The 21889-nt window shown below is 43.4% G+C and overlaps 2 protein-coding genes and 1 non-coding gene across 3 annotated transcripts; 2 read left to right on the plus strand and 1 right to left on the minus strand.

Annotated features, from left to right (window-relative positions):
- Positions 1-3709: 3709 nt before the first annotated feature.
- On the plus strand, positions 3710-5437 carry SNAPIN (SNAP associated protein). Its single transcript, XM_069574902.1, has 4 exons — positions 3710-3956; positions 4220-4266; positions 4498-4616; positions 4827-5437. Exons 1-4 carry the CDS (start codon positions 3814-3816, stop codon positions 4926-4928), a joined length of 411 nt encoding a protein of 136 aa, XP_069431003.1. The 5' UTR covers positions 3710-3813; the 3' UTR covers positions 4929-5437.
- Positions 5438-5622: 185 nt separating this feature from the next.
- ILF2 (interleukin enhancer binding factor 2) lies at positions 5623-12399 on the minus strand. The gene is made up of 14 exons (XM_069574886.1): positions 12254-12399; positions 11503-11562; positions 11253-11295; positions 10580-10684; positions 10124-10201; positions 9713-9815; positions 9154-9219; positions 8570-8686; positions 8010-8088; positions 7264-7351; positions 6788-6849; positions 6595-6709; positions 6298-6388; positions 5623-6158 (listed from the first exon to the last, which is right to left on the minus strand). Exons 1-14 carry the CDS (start codon positions 12256-12258, stop codon positions 5998-6000), a joined length of 1173 nt encoding a protein of 390 aa, XP_069430987.1. The 5' UTR covers positions 12259-12399; the 3' UTR covers positions 5623-5997.
- Positions 12400-12586: 187 nt separating this feature from the next.
- On the plus strand, positions 12587-12658 carry TRNAM-CAU (transfer RNA methionine (anticodon CAU)). Its single transcript has one exon. It is a non-coding gene; the product is annotated as a tRNA-Met (tRNA).
- The last annotated feature ends 9231 nt before the right edge of the window (positions 12659-21889 follow it).

Below are 21889 nucleotides of genomic sequence, written 5' to 3' on the forward strand. Positions count from 1 at the left end.
CAGGGACAAGGGAGCCTGGTGGGCTGCCGTCTATGGGGTTGCACAGAGTTGGACACGACTGAAGTGACTTAGCAGCAGCAGCAGCAGCAGGAATTGTAAGGTGGAGACAGTCTTTCAGAAAGCTCTGAGGACTGTTCCAAAGAGCTAAGGGGGAAGGCTAGAACTTATGTGATTTTTGACCAAAGGGTACAGTTTTAGCGCTTGTCTAACTATGGGAAGATGCAAAAAACTGAGTTCATAAAAGTTTCTCCTGAAAATATGGAACTAAGGGCCAGTTCTCCCAGTTTTCCCAGAGCACAAAATACCTCATCCTTATCCTGAATTCCTTTCTGGATGTACTGTAGGTCACTGACCACAGTGGCTAATGACTTGATTCTTATAGAACTGGGTAGTGGGCAACATCCTTTATTTTCCAGTCCTCTACAAAGGTGCGTATAATTATGGTTTTTCCAGTAGTCATGTATGGATGTGGGAGTTGGACCATAAAGAAGGCTGTTCATTCCAAGGTCAGGCAAGGAATTCACTGATGGGCCAGTCAAGGTGCTGTTACTGGACTAGGCCCCTGTTAACAGTATCCAAAAGCCTCTGGACCATCTGTCTTACTAGTCTGTTATGGCCTGGCTAATGTTTCCCTCTTGTTTCTTTCATATCTAGAGTTATGCTGTACTATTTTTGATTTTTTTTTACAACCTTTTATCTTATAGAAGTACATATTTGGTCAATTGTTTCAAGTTGCCTAGTTGTCACTATTTTTATTGGCAGCTTAGTCACACATTTGGTAATGGAATAAACAATAATCTTGTAAAATAGGCAGAATACAAGTAAGATAGCTAGTAATATTAATTAGGTCATAAGTAAGCATTTAAGCTAAGAACTTTCATTAGGTATCTCTGCAGGTCATCTGGCTTAGTCTGTCCTGCTGAAATCGCTAGCTTTAAGGGAATGATATATTGGTATTGCACATAAAGTTTACCAAAGATATCTGCAGGTACAGGGTGAGTGGTGGGTCATCCTGATGTCTTACAGGACTGAGAAAGAAATGTAATCTTCTAAGGAATTACAAGTCTAGTGTCAGAAGACAAAAAATGTATGGTTGAGCAGCTATTTCTGACATGGTAAAGATCTGGTTAACTCATAATGCAGACACACACTGAACACAAGAGGGAAGAGAAGAGGCCCACGGGACTTCCCTGGTGTCCAGCAGTTAAGACTTTGTGCTTCCACTGCAGAGGGTACAGGTTTGATCCCTGGTCAGAGAACTAAAGTGAAAGTGTTAGTTGCTCAGTCATGTCTGACTCTTTAGAAACCCATGGACTGTAGCATGCCAGGCTCCTCTGTCCATGTCCATGGAATTCTCCAGGCAAGAATACTGGAGGGAGTAGCCATTCCCTCCTCCAGGGATCTTCCTGACCCAGGGATCAAACCCATGGCTCCCACATCTCCTATATTGGCAGGCAGATTCTTTACCACTAGCACCACCTGGGAAACGCATGACAGTAAGAGTTGGACCATAAAGAAGGTGAAGTGCTGAAGAAAAGATGTTTTTGAATTGTAGTACTGGAAAAGACACTTGAGAGTCCTTTGGACTGCCAAGAGATCAAACCAGTCCATCCTAAAGGAAATCAACCTTGAATATTCATTGGAAGGACTGATGCTAAAGTCAAAGCTCCAATACTTTGGCCGCCTGATGCAAAGAGCTAACTCATTGGACAAGATCCTGATGCTGAAAAAGACTGAAGACAAAAGGAGAAGGGGGCGGCAGAAGATGAGATGGTTAAATAGCATCACCAACTCAATGGACATGAATTTGAGCAAATTCCAGGAAATAGTGAAGGACAGAGGAGCCTGTGCTTTAGACCATGGGGTCACAAAGAGTCAGACAGGACTGAGTAACAACAATAACAGGGAACTAAAATCTGGCACGCCATGAGATGTGGACAAAAAAAGACTTTCGGGATCTTAGTTCCTAGGCCAGGGATTAAACCCAGGTCCTGGGTAGTGTTGTACACAATCCTAACCACTGTACCACCGAGGAATTCCCAAGCAGTTTTCTTGCCTTAAAATAGGAACTTTATTTCATCAGATCTCAAGAATGAATATTTTGATGCCCATTTTTTTGTGAGCCACTGGAACACATTAGGATTTTAGAGACAGAAGGCTGTGCCTCTTGTTGAGAGTTCAACAAGAGATGTAAACTCTCTAGAAAGCCATGAAAAACAAAGTAAGGAAACTATTTGAAGGTAGAAAAAAATGAAAATATGGAAACATGCAGGTTAAATTTTTTTCCCTGTGGCAAAATATATATTACATAAAAATTAGCACTGTAATAATTTTTAAGTGTAAGGTTCAGTGCCATTGAGTAAACTCACATTATGGTGAAACTATCACCACTACTCATCTCTAGAACTGAAAGCTATGACCAACCTAGACAGCATATTAAAAAGCAGAGACATTACTTTGCCAACAAAGGTCTGTCTAGTCAAAGCTATGGTTTTTCCAGTAGTCATGGATGGATGTGAGAGTTGGACCATAAAGAAGGCTGAGCTCCAAAGAATTGATGTGCTTTTGAACTGTGGTGTTGGAGAAGACTCTTGAGAGTCCCTTGGACTGCAAGGAGATCAAACCAGTCAATCTTAAAGGAACTCAATCCTGAACATTCATTGGAAGGACTAATGCTGAAGCTCCAATACTTTGGCTACTTGATGCAAAGAGTTGACTCATTAGAAAAGACCGTGATGCTGGGAACGATTGAAGGCAGGAGGAGAAGGGGACAACAGAGGATGAGATGGTTGGATGGCATCACTGACTCAATGGACATGAGTATGAGCAAGCTCCGGGAGATGGTGATGGACAGGAAAGCCTGGCATGCTGCAGTCCATGGGGTCACAGAGTCAGACATGACTGAGTGACTGAACAACAATACTGAAACTGTATCTGTTGAGCAACAAATCCCCATTCCCCTCAGTCCCTGACAACACTGTTCTGATAGACAAAACCACATTTTAGCTCCATGAATCTGACTGCTGTAGGTACTTCATATAAGCAGGACTATTAAATATTTGACCTTCTGTGTCTGGCTTATCTCACTTAGCATAATGTCTTCACATTTAACCCATATCATAGCACACACCAGAATTTCATTCCTTCTTAAGGGTGAATAATATTCAGATTCAGTTTTGTATATGTTTTAGTGTCATTAAAAATACACTTAAATTTAGAAATATACTATGACTATCATTTGGATTTCCCACAGAATTAACATGGGAAAGCTATGAACAATAGGGTATGTAAGCAATTATTTTTCAACTTTGGAGAAAACAAAAAGTACCACCCCCAAGACGGTTCCTTTGGACTTCCCTGGTGGCTCAGACGGTAAGGCGTCTGCCTACAATGCGGGAGACCTGGGTTCAATCCCTGAGTCGGGAAGATCTCCTGGAGAAGTAAATAGCAACTCACTCCAGTATTCTTGCCTGGAAAATCCCATGGACAGAAGAGCCTGGTGGGCTACAGTCCATTGGTTCGCAGAGACACGACTGCGCGACTTCACTTTCACTTTCAGCTCTTGAAGTCTGGAAACTTTCTCCACCAGTCACGTCAAAGCCTACAAAGAACTACAACTCCCAGTAGCTCTAGGCTCTGTCCCTTCGCTTCTCTCCGTCCCGCCCCGCCTCTCTGGCTCCAGAGACTGCATTTCCCAGAACCCCCTGGCAGGGTCAGAGCCGGCACTCCCCAGGCGCCCCCTGGCGGCGCTTTGGCGCGCCTTAAGTTCCCGGCGGCCTTCGCGGCAGGTTCCGGGCGTAAGGGCAGTTCGTGATGGCGGGGGCTAGTTCCGCCGCTGTGTCCGGTGCAGGGACGCCCGTGGCGGGGCCCGCAGGCCGCGACCTCTTTGCCGAGGGGCTCCTCGAGTTCCTGAGACCAGCTGTGCAGCAGCTTGACTCTCACGTCCACGCCGTCAGGTGCCCTGGAGGGCAGGTTGGGGCGGGGCCTCTCCTTGATTTGGCTTTTTAGGGGCGGGACCACGAAAGGGCGGAGGCAAGATGAGTTCGCTGGCGTTCCGGTGGGACTAGAAGTGGGGAAACAGATTGGAGGCGGGGCCGACTGGCGGGGCGGCGTGCAGGTGGAGGCGGAAGCTGGCTTCTCTAAGCACTTGGGAAACACACAGGGGAGGTTTTTGGTTCCATTAACTGTCTGACCGTGTAGGCCTCGTACCTCTTTGCAGAGAGAGCCAAGTAGAGCTCCGGGAACAAATTGACAACCTAGCCACCGGTGAGTAAGCATCCCTGTATACCCAGGATCCTACAACTGACTTCAGTACCTTGTTTTGCTAACGTCTTGGGCTGGGTTTCTCCCACTTGCTTCTAGGGCTGCTGACTGACTCCTGAGTTTCTAGTGACAGTATCCATGTGGTAAAGAGTGTTTTCCATAACATTTACCAGCTTACTTGTCCTAAGAACAAAGCCGTTAGGTGTTTAGTTGCCTCTTCCTTCTGTCTCCCAGAACTGTGCCGTATCAATGAGGACCAGAAAGTGGCCCTGGATCTCGACCCCTATGTGAAGAAGCTCCTTAATGCCCGACGACGAGTCGTCTTGGTCAATAACATCCTCCAGAATGCCCAGGTAAAGGAGTTTCCTGCCAACACTAATCCAAGGTACTTTCTGATTTTCAAAAGGTGTCAAGTCCCCAGCACAATGAAGGTCACCGTCATTTTTAGTTTTTGGGGAAAGGGAGTTGATGAAGCAAGCCTAAGATATTTTCCAGCACCTAGTTGACAGCAAGCTCTAAACCCTTGACAGGGCAGTTACCTGATTCCAAACCTTGTTTTGTAGGAACGGCTGAGGCGGCTAAACCACAGCGTGGCCAAGGAAACAGCCCGAAGGAGAGCAATGTTGGATTCAGGAGTATACCCCTCTGGTTCCCCAAGCAAGTAACAGGCCAGAAGATGGCCCATGGCCACAGTGTAGCACGACTACTATTCCCCAGCTGCCTGTCTCGGCTAGGACTCCCTGTAGGTGTTGGGACATCAAAAAGGCAGCCCTGTGGTTTGTTTGAAACACTTCAGAGTCTTACCCATTTATGTGGGGCCCAAAGAAACCTGTGTACAGCAGGACTCAGGATCCCAAAGGATTTATTATGGCTCTTACTTCTAGGAATGAATTGAGGCTTCTGCATTTTTCTTTCTGTGTCAAGGCCCACTTCCTGTACCATCTCTGAGCCTCATTAACAAGGGAGGGGCTTCCTGTTACATGCCAGGTCCTTGGACCTGGGCAGAATGTCCTCTGTGACTTCCAATTTTCCTTTGTTTACACTAAGGATTGAGAGGAAAGGACAGGCAAAGTCAAGGTGAATGAACCATTTACTCCCTTTTGTTGACTGCATTGGCTTGACTACTGTAGCAGTGTTATTAGAAATATTTCATTCAATAAATGCTTAAATGGTATTCCAGTTTACTCTGGTATATGGAAGTGTTCCAAGAGTCTTCTACATTAATTCAAATATAGCTTCAAATTGAGATCTAGCATTCACAATGAAAAAACTCAAGTACCATCATTTTCAGTGAAGAGTACAGAAAGTAAATGGAAGAATAACAATTGCCAGATGCCAAGGAAAAACAGTACCAAGAGCCCTACTAGGAAGTACTTTAATCTTTTTTCTTAGAAAAAAAAAAAAAATCCAAACACAGTTCACAACATTTCAACAACAAAGTACTGGCTGAGAGAGGTTTCAGGAGCTGGGGATTCTAGAATATTAGGAAGAAAAGTTGGTATCTTGCTTCACTGTAGATGGATGACACAGGTCATAAACGGGAGACTTCTGATCACTAAGACAGTTTCAGAACCCAGTGGAATGACACTTCCTTCTAGAGAGTCTTTCTTTAAAAATCTTCCTTCCTGTCTCCCTTACTCCCTCAGAAATGCCACCACATAAAGCCCAGCAGCAGTCAGCTTAGGCTCCAGTCTTCCCCTTGGGTAAAAAAGGGGAGGTGAAGAGATACGGAGGTCACTCCTGAGTCTCCATGCTTTCCTCTTCCTCCCCTTGAGGTGGCTCTTCTGTATTCTCCTCCTCTTCCTCTCCTTCCTTCTTCTCTGGTGGCTTCTCATAAGCCTTTTCTGAAGGTGTCACTATCACTCCATCCCAGGTAGATATTTCAGAAGCAAGATCTAGAAGAGAAAAAAGGTGACTTCAGACAAGCAGCCCAACATCCAAGTCATGCCCTTCGCAGTGAAAACACGGAGGGCACTGGGCAGTGACTCTGTGGACCACGGCGCACCCTGAACCCGCCCCACGGTGGCCACTCACAGCTGGCATCGCCCTCCTGGCCAAGGATCTTCCGAAAGCCGCCATGTGAGAGGATTCGGACCAGAGTCTGAGCTGTGTAGCAGACCATGTCCTGAGGGAGAGCAAAGTAAGAGTGAATTAGCAAAGAGAATCAAAATGCCTTCTCATTTTCATGAAAGATGAAGAAATCTTAATTTCAAAACCAAAATTTGTGAGAACCCCCAAATCTCTGACCACTAAGATCACATTTCCTTTGCTTTCTGACACGGGATATTCAAGAGGGGGGCACAATGGACCATTTCAGAGCTGCACCAGTACCTGCTGTTCCAGAGTCATGACTGTGTGTACTCTGAAGTTGCCACTCTCACAGGGGTCTGTGATACCCACCGACCCTGGCAGGAATAGTCCTGCAGCCAGAATCTGCAAGCATCGTCTGAAACATGGAGAGGTATTAGAAGAACACACAAGACAACTTACAGTCAAACCCCAACCCCAAAGCAGCATGCTGTACCTGTATGCCACGTTTAGAGCCAAAGGCTGTCTGGTGGGGTTGTTCATCACGGCATAGTGTCCCTACAAGAAAATCTGGTAAGTGTGCCATAAAGTGGCAATTCTATCTTCAAACAAATTAAAACTTTAAACCATCATGAAGAAAACTTTCATGTTCAAGAAGCAGTTTTGAAATGACTGCTCATTCAGTAATTTCTCTCCTTTACCACATTAATGACAACAGTAATGAAAAAGATAAAGGAGCAGTAATAACTCCCATTTAATTGAATACTCCAAAAGCCCAAGAAATAATGAACATTGAATCTTTATTGGATTTCTTATCCACTAATGAGATTGCTGCTGCTTTTTTTTTTTTGGTCCCTCCATTCCTCCAAGATTTCTTTTAATCTGTACCAAAGTTTCATTTTATGGTAGGTTTCAGACTAACTACTGACTCATAGGGTGGATCAGGAATTCCAGTTGCCCTTCATTACTTACAAGTAGGTCAAGTATCCAAGGAGTGAGGGGCTCAAAGCCAGGAAAACGAATCCTCAGGTCCTTCAGCAGTCTGATGAGAACTTTAACTCTGAAGATAAGAGGCACCAGGAATTAAAAGCAGTAACAGATGATGAAACAAATCAGTGAATATAACAGAAAGGAAACGGAAACAGACCCACAGATAGAGAGAACAAGCTAGTGGTTACGAATGGGGAGAGAGAAGGGGAAGGGGCACAATAGGGGCCACGGAATTAAGAGGCGCAAACTACTACTTATAAAATACATGTTACAAGGATACACTGTACAAGACGGGCCTTCTATAACTTAAAAATTAAAGCAGTATGATTTTACTTCTATACCTAAGGCACAGAGCTGAAGCTATTGCCAGAATTATTCCCTTCTTTCCCTCAACCTAAGTTGCTTGAAGTGAAGTGAAAGTCACTCACTCATGTCTGACTCTGCAACACCATGGACCATATAGTCTATGGAATTCTCCAGGTCAGAATACTGGAGTGGGTAGCCATTCCCTTCTCCAGGGGATCTCCCAACCCAGGAATCGAACTGGGGTCTCCTGCATTGCAGGTGGATTCTTTACCAGTTGAGCTACCAAGTACTTCAGGTAAAAAAAAATCAAAATCCAGACAGAAAATCGGTCTAAAACAGTTGTCAGAAAAAGACTGGGTTATCAGGCTGTTCAATGTAGTTAGGATTAGGATATATCATCACTCAAATAGGGAGGGACTCACGTGGACTGAGAAGCATTTTCCTCAAACCAGCGGGCATGTCTGATGGCTGCTAAGGCACTCTGTAACACCTTGATATCCACTAGAAGACAAGCATGACATCCACCAAGATGAAACATTCTGATTACTGAGCAAGCAATTCAATTCCACTGCCACACTCCAAGAACTCAGAAGGAAGACAGGATAACTTTGTAATCCCTTGAACTAATCCCCATGTCCCCAGATCAGCAAATCCCCAAATCACTGTTCCTCCCCTAAACCAGATCTGGAAGCATGAAAGAGCCCCAGTTTTCTCCAAAAGCCTACCCCCTCCATAAATATTTCCTCAGTCCTTTTTATTAAGTCCTCAAACTGCTTTTCTTGGCCTGGCTGTTTTTGACAATTTCATTAGCAAGCTGATAACAACTGCTTCCAAATTACAAAGGAAGACAGCAAAGTTTGGGGGTAAACTTGGGTCCCCAAAAGGTCTCGTGGAATAGCAACAAATGAAATAAATTAATAGCACTTAATACCACATTTTTAATTTCCCCCAAATTTTACAGCAAAGGAATAAAAGGACTAACAGTGGAGTTCTGGGTCCAGTTTTCGGAGATTTGGTGGCACTGTTGTAATGAGAATCTTCACTGTAGCATCAGAAGAGCTGATTTCAAAGCCAGTTTCATTGGTCAGCATGGTCAAAACTGAAAGAAGAAAAATCAGAAGTTGCACTCACATTTCCATTAGATGACCAAAGGTAAATCCAGGATGAGGGTAGGGGAACAGATATTGTATTTATCTACTGATTTATCTAACAGATCTATCTATCTGTTATTATTTGTTATTTACTTGGCTATGGAATCTTAGTTCCCCAACCAGGGATCGAACCCATGCCCCTTACATTGGTAGTGTAAAATCTTAACAACTGGATCACTAGGAAGTCCCAGGTTTTTAAAAAACAGCAACAGTCCAGAGTCAGAATTGAGAACACAGAATTTTAAAAGCAAGGGAAATCAATTAGATTTTGAACGCTGGTGATCTCCGCTAGAAACCTCCCCAACATAAAACTCTGTGCTCACTCTTCCTTCTAGCCTGACCAGACTTTGTTAAATGTACTTATAAACCTGGCTTCTATGACCACTGTATTACATGTTCAGCAACAAACTCAAACCTTCAGAAGGATCCTGTGCTCTTAGGCTCTCCACAACCTTGTTTCCTAGTGCAGCAACAGCTTCCACTAGATTGAAAGAGAAAAAGAGATAATGAAGATTATAATTATTTTAGTAGACTTTCTATGTCTCAAAGCTACTCTGCACTCTGATTCCTGCGGAGCAACGAAAAGCAACTGAATACACACTTTTGCAAGGGGAAGTTTGTAAAAACAGAGAAACTGAAGGCTCGATGACACCTCCTCCTTTACACACTTTTTTCCACAGTAGGGATTTTTATCAGTGGGACTAATGCCATTTTGGCCTGGATAATTCTTTGTTTGGGGTTGGGAGGTAGGGTCTGTCTTGTCCACTGCAGGATGCTTAGCAGCAACCTTGGCCTCTACCAGAAGACGTTAGCCTCAAACATCTCCAGACATTGCTGAATGTCCCCTGGGGAGCAAAGTCCGTCCTGCAGTAACTGGTCATACATTCTTTCACATACAGCACACCATTTAAATCCCTATGCCTCAAATCCAACTGCTATGTTCTGCTGCTATGGCCAAAGAGAGGCACACTTACATGTTGGCAAAATCTTTAGGATCACTACCAGGTCAGCCACGTTGTGTCCTGTAGTCATCGTTCCCTTTTTATATGATCCGACTTGTCGGACTTCTTCAATTTGCTGTTGGAAAAGGGATTTAAGAAAGAAAAAACAAAACTTACAAGTGAGAAGCTTATTACCCAGATTTGGAAGTAGCAGAGTTCAAATCATATTCCAAAATGAGCAATGAAAAGCCTGATTCGTTACGGCTAGCTGATAGCAATGATGAATCTGGTCCCTAAGACCAGCACGACAAAGGAATTCTACTGTACTTTCCCATTCCAAGAGTGGCTTTAAATAAGCATCTGAAGAATCAAGCGACAGGAACCAAGGAAACTTTCACACTTCCATGACTTCCCTTTCCTAGGACTAGATCTTCAAAAACTCACCACTTCAAATGTCCCTGGAGCCACAATCAAATTGTCAATCACATTGTTTATTTTTGTCACCAGGGAAAGGATAGAGGCCTGAAAAATAGCAGGAAACAAAAATACCCTCAGGTGAAATACCAAGCAACTTTTCATCAAGTTTGACTATTTCCCCAATTCCTTCAATAGGAGATGAATCAACACCTATACCGGATTCTGAAAGCACCCAGACCCTCCCAGCCTTGAATATGCCAGAAGAGAAAACTTTGATCCCAACGACAGATTCCCCAATAATAATATGAACGCACATGTAATCTGTTTATACATTCACCTGATGCTCTCCCTTTACGCACAATGAAAAATAAGAATGATTAAACCTGTGGAGTTCAGGCTCTGACAACAGTAATCTCACCAAGTAGCTATTTACTTCTCTAGCTTCCTTCATGAAATCTCAGGAAGAAAACCAACAGAATATACCTGTTCAGCAGAATTAGGAGCAAGGTCCTGATTCCTCTTCAGCAAGGCCTCACTGAAGGAAGTTTCATCAGGTGCTGGCTTGACCCGGGGAAAAGCCATTTCACACTAAACAAGAAATATACTATATACTACTTGCCAAAAATAATATGCAACAGATTTTTCTGTTGCCACAACACAAACAAAGAGATAATTCTACAACACTTATACTCTTGTGACCCTAATATTAACAGACAAGGCAGTGATACAATTAACTGTTCAGAACAAAGATTATAATCATGTTACTGTCAATTGTAATGAAGGACCTATCTTCCCCACCCAGGTTATACTTTTTTGTATGTAAAGCAACACAGATGACTCAAAACTTCCCTTTTTCTACTCCAACTACCACATGACTTCATTAACAGGGAGACACCAGGTTCCAAGAAACAACAATTGAATAGTGGCCAAAGTTAAGTTAGTTAAGTCGCTCAGTCGCGTCTGACTCTTTGCGACCCCATGGACTGTAGCCCACCAGGCTCCTCCGTCCATGGGATTCTCCAGGCAAGAATACTGGAGTGGGTTGCCATTTCCTTCTCCAGGGGATCTTCCCCACCCAGGGATCGAACCCAGGTCTCCCGCATTAGAGGCAGACACTTTAACCTCTTAGCCACCAGGGAAGAGCCACCGTACTCACCAAATAGAAGTCAAATGGAATATGTGGCACAAAGGGCCTGAACCTAAAAAGCGGAAAAACAATCCAGATTACTCACCACATAAATCAAACTGACTTCACATAATGGGGCCAAACTCATTTATCAAGAGAGCATGAGAAGAATACTTCTAAACTACAGCTGGATCTCAACAAGGCAGGTAAGATACTCCACTCCTATTTAGATGACTGAAAGGGAAACCAACGGGCACAGATGCTAAGGACTGGCACTCACCCTCCTCCTGGGCCTCCTCTGGAACCAAAGCGCCCGCCACGACCGCGGCCTCTGTCACCCCTAGAAATGCATTATTAACATATTTTAACTTTCTTTTCATCTCATTGAAGCAATCTCCTCGGTACCGGCCGTATGATTTCAGGTTAACCTACCTCTATCGCTCTGCACTTCCCTTTGGAAGCCAAAGGATCCCATTCTCACTTACACTTCTACACCTTCCAAATGTCCAGCCTCACTCCCCATGACTGGATAACTGATTCACATCAAACCACATTAAAGAGAGCCCTACAAGAAACATCCCATAATCGCCGGGTCCCGCCAACCCTAACACTTCGCAGACTAATGTGACTGCTTATTCATTCGTTCATGTAGTAAAAGCATCTATCAGGCGTATCGTGTATGTCAAGCAACTGGCATTGAGGATGAATGAGACACGTTCCAGCCGTCTCAGTCTAAATAGGAGGTGTGGGGGTGCTCCTCCTGGAACCTGAGGACACCCTCTCATCTGAACCCCCCAGAGAGCGAACAGTCGAAACCGCCTCTCGACTCCTGGGCCCCACCCCCCATCCCGGCCAAGTTTCCCCGCCTCCACTGCCCCCGACCTCCCCTTCTCTTAGAGCCGGAGTTCTCAGGTTTCCGTGCAACCCCCAGGTACATGGCCCTTTCCAGTCCGCCGACTCCTTTCGGACCAACTTCCTAAAGTTTTCGGTCGAATACCTGAAACCTCTCCAGGGCACCCCACAACCCTTACCTCATGGCGTCCTAGATCCCGAACAATGGAGACCACACCAACCGCCCCTTTCCTCTGGGGAGCCGACAACTGGAGAGGCAGCTTGCCGGCGTGTCCCAACAAACTCCAGCGCGATTGGCTCCCGCCGTACTCCGCTGCTTGTGCCTATTGGTTTGCTTTGGCAAACCGGTTTATTGAGCCAATGAAAAGGGCCTGCTCTGTCAGTAACTAGCCAATAAGAACAGGTTAGACGTTAACGCCCTTTTGCAGACACTAGAGAGCGCTGTGTAAAGAAATTAGTGTGGCTGGCATCTAGAGACCTTTCTATGATTCTTGGGGAGCAAAGCTCGCAACAGCAGAGTGGCGCAGCGGAAGCGTGCTGGGCCCATAACCCAGAGGTCGATGGATCGAAACCATCCTCTGCTAGCGGTGCTTTTTTTAATTTTTTTCTCCTGGGACAGTTTTTCTGTTTTAAATTTCTTCAGTAAATGTAACTACCGTAATCCTACTTTTCTCTCCCTCAAAAAATGCAGCCTTTAAAAGCTGTTTTTGCCATCAGCGAGTGAAATGGAAAAGGCAACCGAAATCATGTAGGAAGGGATTTTGGGTGACTGTGAACACTACATGTCTGGATGTGGTTCACAGAGGCTGAAGCAGAAGAAACGGATATGAGTATGTATGTTGATTGACTCAGGGAAAGTACTGATGGTGAGGGACTAGAAGGGAAACTGAGACAGCCTTTGGAAAGAGAGCTCAGAAAAGGAGGGCAAGGGAAGCGACAGGAGAGAAGGACCAGACCGCTGCCATTTTTTGTCGTTTCCTCTCCTTTCCTCATTCTACAACCTCTCTGGCGGATTCCACCTTTATGCAAAGTTTCACAGCCAAGTATATGGATATACTGTGGTTGCATTTACATCAATTCATATTCAGTTCAGTTCAGTTCAGTCGCTCAGTCGTGTCCAACCCTTTGTGACCCTATGAATCGCAGCACAGGCCTCCCTGTCCATCACCATCTCCCGGAGTTCACTCAGACTCACGTCCATCGAATCGGTGATACCATCCAGCCATCTCATCCTCTGTCGTCCCCTTCTCCTCCTGCCCCCAATCCCTCCCAGCATCAGAGTCTTTTCCAATGAGTCAACTCTTCGCATGAGGTGGCCAAAGTACTGGAGTTTCAGCTTTAGCACCATTCCTTCCAAAGAACACCCAGGGCTGATCTCCTTTAGAATGGACTGGTTGGATCTCCTTGCAGTCCAAGGGACTCTCAAGAGTCTTTTCCAACACCACAGTTCAAAAGCATCAATTCTTCGGCGCTCAGCTTTCTTCACAGTCCAACTCTCGCATCCATACATGACCACTGGAAAAACCATAGCCTTGACTAAACGGACCTTTGTTGGCAAAGTAATGTCTCTGCTTTTCAATATGCTATCTAGGTTGGTCATAACTTTTCTTCCAAGGTGCTTTTTGTCCTTCCTATAATCCTGTTTATCCTCCTTGCCTTCTTTTGCATTAATTACTGTTTATTATTCCTTCTCTGCTTCTGTCAATTGAGAGTTCCCACTCCTTTTCTACATTTCTAGTTGTTATCCTAAAAATTATGACGCGCCTCCTTGATTGCCAAAGTCTAATTTTATGAAATCTTTTCCCTCCTCGAGAAAAATGCAAGAAAATTTAATTCCGTTTACCACCATCACTCCCTCCAGGATTGTATATATTGTTGTGTAACCCCTTTAAGTACTATATTGGTGTATTATTTACTACAGCAGATTGCACAGATCTTAAGTCTACAGCTTGATTAATTTTGAGTAATAAATTTTTCCCAGGTAACCACCACACGATTAACATAAAACATTTTTATCACCTCAAAAAATTCACTGATACCCCTTTGCCCTTCTCCTAGAGGCAATCGCTATTCTAATTTCTATTATCAGAGATTACTTTTGTCTGTTGTTCACATAAAAGGGCTCACATCCTATGTACTCGTTTTTTTGTCTAGCTTCTTTTGCTTGACCCATTTTAAAATTCTTCTGAAGTTTTGCGTCTGTCAGTAATTTGTTCCCTTTTATTATGAGTCGCATTCCATTGCATAAATATTCCACAGTTTGTTATCCATTCTCCTGTGTTGAATACAGGAGCTCTGACTGGCTGCTGCTGCTAAGTCGCTTCAGTCGTGACCGACTCTGTGCGACCCCATAGACGGCCTCCTACCAGGCTCCTCTGTCCCTGGGATTCTCCAGGCAAGAACACTGGAGTGGGTTGCCATGTCCTTCTCCAATGCATGAAAGTGAAAAGTGAAAGTGAAGTCGCTCAGTCGCGTCCGCACTCTTAGTGACCCCATGGACTGCAGCCCACCAGGCTCCTCTGTCCATGGGGTTTTCCAGGCAAGAGTACTGGAGTGGGGTGCCATTGCCTTCTCCACTGACTGGCTGAGACACAGGCTAATATATTTGGGTTGTCTCCAGTTTGAAGCCTTTATGAATAAAGCTGCTATGACCATTTTTGTACAAGATTCTTGTGAGATGCAATTGTTCCTATTGGGTAAGTGTTGGTGTATATGTTTACAGAATTTAAATTCCATATATATTTTCAATCCCATAAGACATTAATGCTTACTAAGACAATGGTCACTGAGATTTACCATTTTTAAAGCTTTTTATTCCTTCCTGTATCCACAACACTATGGAATAATACTCCTTGAGAATTAGTGCCCTTCTGCTGGTGGCTAACTTTCTTGTTTTCAGCTTCTCTGAATACATCTTTATTTCACCTTTGTTTTTGGAGGAAATTTTCTCTAGATATGTAATTCTAAACTGGAAGTCATTTTCTTTCAGCACATTTACAATATTATTTTACTATTTATGGCTTCCATTTTTGCTGTGAAAAAAGAGTTGTTAGTCAAATGATTGCTCTTCTGAGAGTAACCAATAGTCTTTTTTCTGATTGTCTTTAAAGATTTTAAAGATTGCCGGGAGAAATATCAATAACCTCAAATATGCAGATGACCCCACTCTAATGGCAGAAAATGAAGAGGAACTAAAGAGCCTCTAGATGAAGGTGAAAGAGGAGAGTGAAAAAGCTGGCTTAAAACTCAACATTCAAAAAACAAAGATCATGGCATCTGGTCCCATCATTTCATGGCCAATAGATGGGGAAAAAGCGGAAACAGGGGCAGATTTTATTTTCTTGGGCTCCAAAATGACTGGGGATGGTGACTGCAGTTATGAAATTAAAAGACACTTGCTCCTTGGAAGGGAAACTATAACAAACCCAGACAGCGTTTTAAAACCCAGAGACATCATTTTGCTGACAAAGGTCCCTACAGTCAAAGCTATGGTTTTTCCAGTAGTCATACGAATTTAACAGTTGGATCATAAAGAAAGCTGAGCACCAAAGAATAGATGATTTCAAATTGTGCTGCTGGAGAAGACTCTTGAGAGTCCATTTGGACTGCAAGGGGATCAAGCCAGTCAGTCCTAAAGGAAATTAACATTGAATACTCATGGGAACGACTGAAACTGATGAAGTTGAAGTTCCAATATTTTAGCCTCCTGATGTGAAGATCAGACTCACTGGAAAAGTCCCTGATGCTGGGAAAGATTGAAGGCAAAAGGAGAAGAGGGAAGCAAAGGATGAGGTGGTCAGATAGCATCACTGACTCAGTGGACATGAATTTGAGCAGGAGATAGTGAAGGACAGGGAAGGCTGGAGTGCTGCAGTTCATGGGGTTGTGAAGAGTTGGACATGAGTTAGCGACTGAACAACAATCACAGTGTCACACAGTAACTAATTTGGTTTATATTTAAAAGTAAGACCAAGAATTTTTCAATTACACTCTCACATTCAGAAAATTGTATTATATAGTAAATATTTTCAATGACAAATAAGTGATGCCAGGTACTCACTAATGGATTTAATTGATCCTAATACCATAATCAGTGAAGGACTAGGAAGCCTGGAGTTTGCAGTCCATGGAGTCGCAAAGAGTTGGACATGAGTCGACTAATTGAAAAAGACCCTGATGCTGGGAAAGAATGAAGACAGAAGGAGGAGGTGGGGACAGAGGATGAGATGGTTGGATAGCATCATCGACTCAAGGAACATGAGTTTGAGCAAACTATAGGAGACAGTGAAGAACAGGGAAGCCTGGCGTGCAGCAGTCTATGGGGTCACAAGAAGTCAGACACGACTGAGAGACAAATCTTTCATTTCCTGTAGTTTCATTGTGATGGTTCCAGGTATGGATTATTCTTTTTAATCTTGAGATTTGTTGAGCTTCTTAAGTACATGTTTTTTTAAGTTTCTCAGCCACTGTCTCTTTAAATATTGCTTCTACCCTATTATTTCCCTCCCTCCTTGGCTCCAAATAAAGGAGAGCCAGACTTTCTCATGATATCTTTTATATCTGCAACCTCCTTTTCTTCCCTCTAACCTCCACTTTTATATTTTTCATTCCTTTTTGTCCATGCTTCGTTCTGAGTGGTTTCTTCTATGCTTTCTTCCAATTCATTACTTACTCCTCACTTGAGTCTAACTTGCTCTTAAACCCATCAATTGGTTCTTAATTTTGGGCTTTTGACCATTTCAAGACTGGATTTTCTGTTTACTTCTGGTTTCCCCTACTCCTGGGTTTCCCCTAAGAGTGCAGCCTTTCAGGACCCTAACCCTAAATAGGAAGATGGTTTCCCCGGGTGATCATCTTTGGGGACATTTGGACTCCAACTTTTGTCTCACTTTCCCCATGTAGCCTATTTTCTGCCACCAATTTTGGATCCGGAAACGACTCCAGGGGGAAAAGGCCTCCTACTGCTGATCTCCTGCTTTCCTCTCCTTTCATGCTCTCACTGTCTTCCTAGACTGTTGATTTTCAAAAGCATTTCATCTATCATTTTTTAGTTATCTTCAGCTCAGCTTGAGGGTTGGACAAATTATTTAAGCCACTATGGGTAAAAGGGAAGCTCAATTACTAAGTTAGATTTCTAGTCTAGTTCTCCTGAGTTCCAGTTCCACTATTCCAATGGCTTATTGGATACCTCCACTTGGGTATCTACAGGCGCTTCAAAACCAATAAACTAAAATTGTTACCTTCCCTCCCAAAACCTTTCAGCTTCTCAACTAATGGGTCAGTGTTACCTAGACTTCAGTTATTGGTATGCTGTATTCTTTTCCTGAATTCCAATTCGTTCTACTTCTATCGCCCTATAATGAACAAGACCACATTATACATTTCAAATTTTGTTGAAAGGGTAGATCTCATGTTAGGTGTTCTTACACACACACACACACACACACACACACACAAAAGGACACAAGGAAATTTTGGGAGGTGATGAAAATGTGTATTACTTTGATGTTGTGGTGATAGTTTCATGTCCAAGCTCATCAAACTGTAATATATGTTACAAATGTGCAGTTTATGGTATAACAGATATACTTCAATAAAACTGTTTTATTTTTTTATTTCCCTATCTGCTATCTACCTCTATAGCTTCTGGAGTCCTCCCTTTAGGACAAAGACATTATACCTGTCGCACAAAGCTTGCATTATCTGCCCTCTGCAGCCTTTTCTGGCCTCTCCTCCTCAGTCACTCTTACACCTATATACCTTACATCTTAGATCGGGGTTGAAAACATACACTAGTGCTGCAGCCAATGATGCAAATGAGTCAACATGATGTATAGACTTTGAGATGCTAGACTCATCTCAAAGAAGTATTGGATGCTTGGTTTCAGATGATTGTTCGTAGAGAGATGCACCAGCTCTCCAATATTTTAAGACAAGTCAGAAGTCTAAATATTCATTTGCCACCTGCTGATATAAAAATGTGGGCCAATTAAATCACACATATACACAAGTGTGTATATGTGTGATTTAATTGCTCACATGCTTGGTCAATTCCAAGAGAGAGAGAGAACAGGTGAGATAAAACATGGCTGCCATCTAAAGTTGGTCTATGGGCTACTGTTTGCTCTAGACCATAACAATATTCAAAATTCTTCTAAATATGTAGGAAACATACTTCAGTATTCTGCTCTCTCTGTACAGAATAACTTCTCATCTTCAACCCCTTCATGGATCACAGGCTTGTCGTGGTGAAGGGGCTTGTGTAACTTGGTGAAGCTATGAGACATGCTGTGCAGGGCCACCCAAGACGGATGGGTCATAGTGAAGAGTTCTGACAAAATGTGGTCCACCGGAGGAGGAAATGGCAACCCCTTCCAGTATTCTTGTTGCAAGAACCTCATGGACAGTATGAATAGGCAAAAAGATATGACACTGGAAGATGAGCTTCCTAAGTCGAAGGTATTTAGTATGCTACTGGGGAAGAGTGGAGGGCGATTACTAATTGCTCCAGAAGGAATGCAGCAACCGGGCCAAAGTGGAAACAACACTCCGTTGTGGATGTGTCTGGTGGTGAAAGTGAAGTCTGATGCTGTAAAGAACAATATTGCATAGGAACCTGGAATGTAGCTCCATGAATCAAGGTAAACTGGATGTCGAGATGGCAGGAGACAGCAAGACTGAACATCGACATCTTAGGCATCAGTGAACTAAAATGGATGGCAATGGGCAAATTTAATTCAGATGATCATTATATCTACTACTGTGGGCAAGAATCCCTTAGAAGAAAAGAAGTACGTTACCCTCATAGTCAATAGAAGAGTTCAAAATGCAGTACTTGGGGTCAACCTCAAAAACGACAGAACGATGTCTGTTCGTTTCCAAGACAAACCATTCAATATCACGGTAATCCAAGTCTATGCCCCAACCACTGATACCAAAGAAGCTGAAGTTGACAGGTGCTATGAAGACCTACAAGAACTTCTAGAACTAACACCAAAAAAGATGTACTTTTTATCATAGGAAATTGGAATGTAAAAGTAGGAGTTCAAGAGATACTGGGAATAACAGGTAAGTTTGGCTTCAGAGTGGCTTCCCTGGTTGCTCATATGGTAAAGAATCTGCCCTTAATGCAGGAGTCCTGGGTGGGGAAGATCCCCTTGAGAAGGGAATGGCTACCCACTTCAGTTTTCTGGCCTGTAGAATTCCATGGACAGAGGAGCCTGCTGGGCGTTATAACAGTCCACGGGGTCATAAACAGTTGGACACAACCGAGCTACTAATACTTTCACTTTCAGTCGGCCTTGGAGTACAAAATGAAGCAGGGCAAAAGCTAACAGAGTTTTGTCAAAAGAACACACTGGTCATAGCAAACACCCTTTTCCAACAAAACAAGAGATGACTCTACACATGGATATCACCAATGGTCAATACTAAAATCAGATTGATTATATTCTTTGCAGCCAAAGATGGAGAAGTTCTATACAGTCAGCAAAAACAAGACCAGGAGCTGACTGGCTCAGATCATGAGCTCCCTATTGCAAAATTCAGACTTGAATTGAAGAAAGTAGGAAACACCACTAGGTCATTCAGGTATGAGCTAAATCAAATCCCTTAGGATTATCAAGTGGAGGTGATGAATAGATTCAAGGGATTAGATCTGATAGACAGAGTGCCTGAAGAACTATGAACAGAGGTTCGTAACATGTACTTGAGGCCGTGACCAAAACTATCCCAAAGAAAAAGAAATGCAGGAAAGCAAAGTGGTTGTCTGGGGAGGCTTTATAAATGACTGAAAGAAGAGACACGAAAAAGCAAGGGACAAAGGGACAGATAAACTCAACTGAATGCAAAGTTACAGAGAATAGCAGGGAGAGATAAGAAGGTCTTAAATGAACAATGCAAAGAAATAGAGCAGAACAATAGAATGGGAAAGACTAGAGCTCTTCAAGAAAATTGGAGATATCAAGCCAACTTTTCATGCAAGGATGGGCATCATGAAGGACGGAAACAGTAAAGACCTAACAGAAGCAGAAGAGATGAAGAGGTGGCAAGAATACGCAGAAGAACTATACAAAAAAGGTCTTAATGACTGGGATAACCACGATGATGTGGTCATTCACCGACAGCTGGACTTCTCAGAGTGTCAAGTCAAGTGGGCCTTAGGAAGCATTACTGCAGACAAAGCTAGTAGAGATGATGGAATTCCAGCTATGCTATTTCAAATCCTAAAAGATGATGCTGTTAAAGTGTTGGACTCAAGATGTCAGCAAATTTGGAAAATTCAACAGTGGCCACAGGACTGGAAAAGATCAGTTTTCATTCCAATGCCAAAGAATATTCAAACTACCATACAATTGCGCTCAGTATTCTTGCCTGGAAAATACCATGAACAGAGGAGCCTGGTAGGCTGCAGTCCATGGGGTCGTGAAGAGTAGGACACAGCTGAGCGACTTCACTCTCACTTTTCACTTTCCTGCACTGGAGAAGGAAATGGCAACCCACTCCAGTATTCTTGCCTAGAGAATCCCAGGGATGGGGGAACCTGGTGGGCGGCCGTCTATGGGGTCGCACAGAGTCAGACACAACTGAAGCGACTTAGCAGGGGCAACAGCAACATGATAGCAACGTTATGCTCAAAATCCTTCAAGCTAGGCTTCCACAGTATGTGAACGGAGAACTCCAGATGTACACATTGAATTTAGAAAAGGTAGAGGAACCAAAGATCAAATTGCCAATATTTATTGGATCATAGAGAAAGCAACAGAATTCCAGAAAAACATCTACTTTGGCTTCATTGACTACACTAAAACCTTTTACTGTGTGGATCACAATAAACTGTGGAAAATTCTTCAAGAGATGGGAATACCAGACCACCTCACCTATCTCCTGAGAAACTTAAATGCAGGTTAAGAAGCAACAGTTGGAATCAGACAGGGAAGACCAGTTCAAAATTGAAAAAGGAGTACAACAAGGCTGCATATTGTCACTCTGATTATTTAACTTTTATGCAGAGTACAGCATGTGAAATGCCAGGCTGGAAGAATCACAAGTTGGAATCAAGATTGCCAGGAGAAATATCAATAACCTCAGATTTGCAGATACTACCATTCTAACGGCAGGAAGTGAAGAGGAGCTAAAGAACCTCTTGCTGAGGGTGAAAGAGGAGAGTGAAAAAGTTCGCTTAAAACTCAACATGATTAAAACTAAGATCATGGCATCTGGTCCCATCACATCATGGCAAATAGAAGGGGAAAAAGTAGAAACAGGACAGATGTTATTTTCTTGGGCTCCAAAATCACTGCGGACGATGACTGCAGCCATGATTTAAAAGACACTTGCTCCTTGGAAGGAAAGCTATGAAACCTAGACAGCACATTAAAAAGCACAGACATTACTTTGCCAACAAAGGCCCATATAGTCAACGTTATGGTTTTTCCAATAGTCATGTATGGATGTGAGAGTTGGAGCGTAAGGGAGGCTGAGTGCTGAAGAATTGATGCTTTCAGACCGTGGTGCTGGAGAACACTCTTGAGAGTCCACTGGACACCAAGAAGATCAAGCCAGTCAATCCTAAAGGAAATCAACCCTGAATATTCATTGGAAGGACTGAAGCTGAAGCTCCAGTACTTTGGCCACCTGCTGTGAAGAGCCTAGTCACTGGAAAAGACTCTGATGCTGGGAAAGACTGAAAGCAAAAGGAGAAGGAGGTGGCAGAAGATGAGATGGTTAGATAGCATCACCGACTCAATGGACAGGAGATAGTGAAGGACAGAGGAGTCTGGTGTGCTTCAGTCCCTGGGGTGGCAAACATTTGG

Source organism: Ovis canadensis, chromosome 1 (assembly GCF_042477335.2).
Source record: "Ovis canadensis isolate MfBH-ARS-UI-01 breed Bighorn chromosome 1, ARS-UI_OviCan_v2, whole genome shotgun sequence".
Taxonomy (NCBI): domain Eukaryota; kingdom Metazoa; phylum Chordata; class Mammalia; order Artiodactyla; family Bovidae; genus Ovis; species Ovis canadensis.

Bases quoted from the DNA above. Each gene is read 5' to 3' on its own strand.
- SNAPIN (XM_069574902.1), top strand. From the start codon at position 3,814: ATGGCGGGGGCTAGTTCCGCCGCTGTGTCCGGTGCAGGGACGCCCGTG. The intron at 3,957-4,219 runs GTGCCCTGGAGG...ACCTCTTTGCAG, and splicing joins TCTCACGTCCACGCCGTCAG to AGAGAGCCAAGTAGAGCTCC. The intron at 4,617-4,826 runs GTAAAGGAGTTT...CTTGTTTTGTAG, and splicing joins ACATCCTCCAGAATGCCCAG to GAACGGCTGAGGCGGCTAAA.
- ILF2 (XM_069574886.1), bottom strand. The intron at 10,685-11,252 runs GTGAGTACGGTG...TTTCTTGTTTAG, and splicing joins TTCCATTTGACTTCTATTTG to TGTGAAATGGCTTTTCCCCG. The intron at 6,710-6,787 runs GTACAGCATGCT...TCCATGTTTCAG, and splicing joins GCTCTAAACGTGGCATACAG to ACGATGCTTGCAGATTCTGG.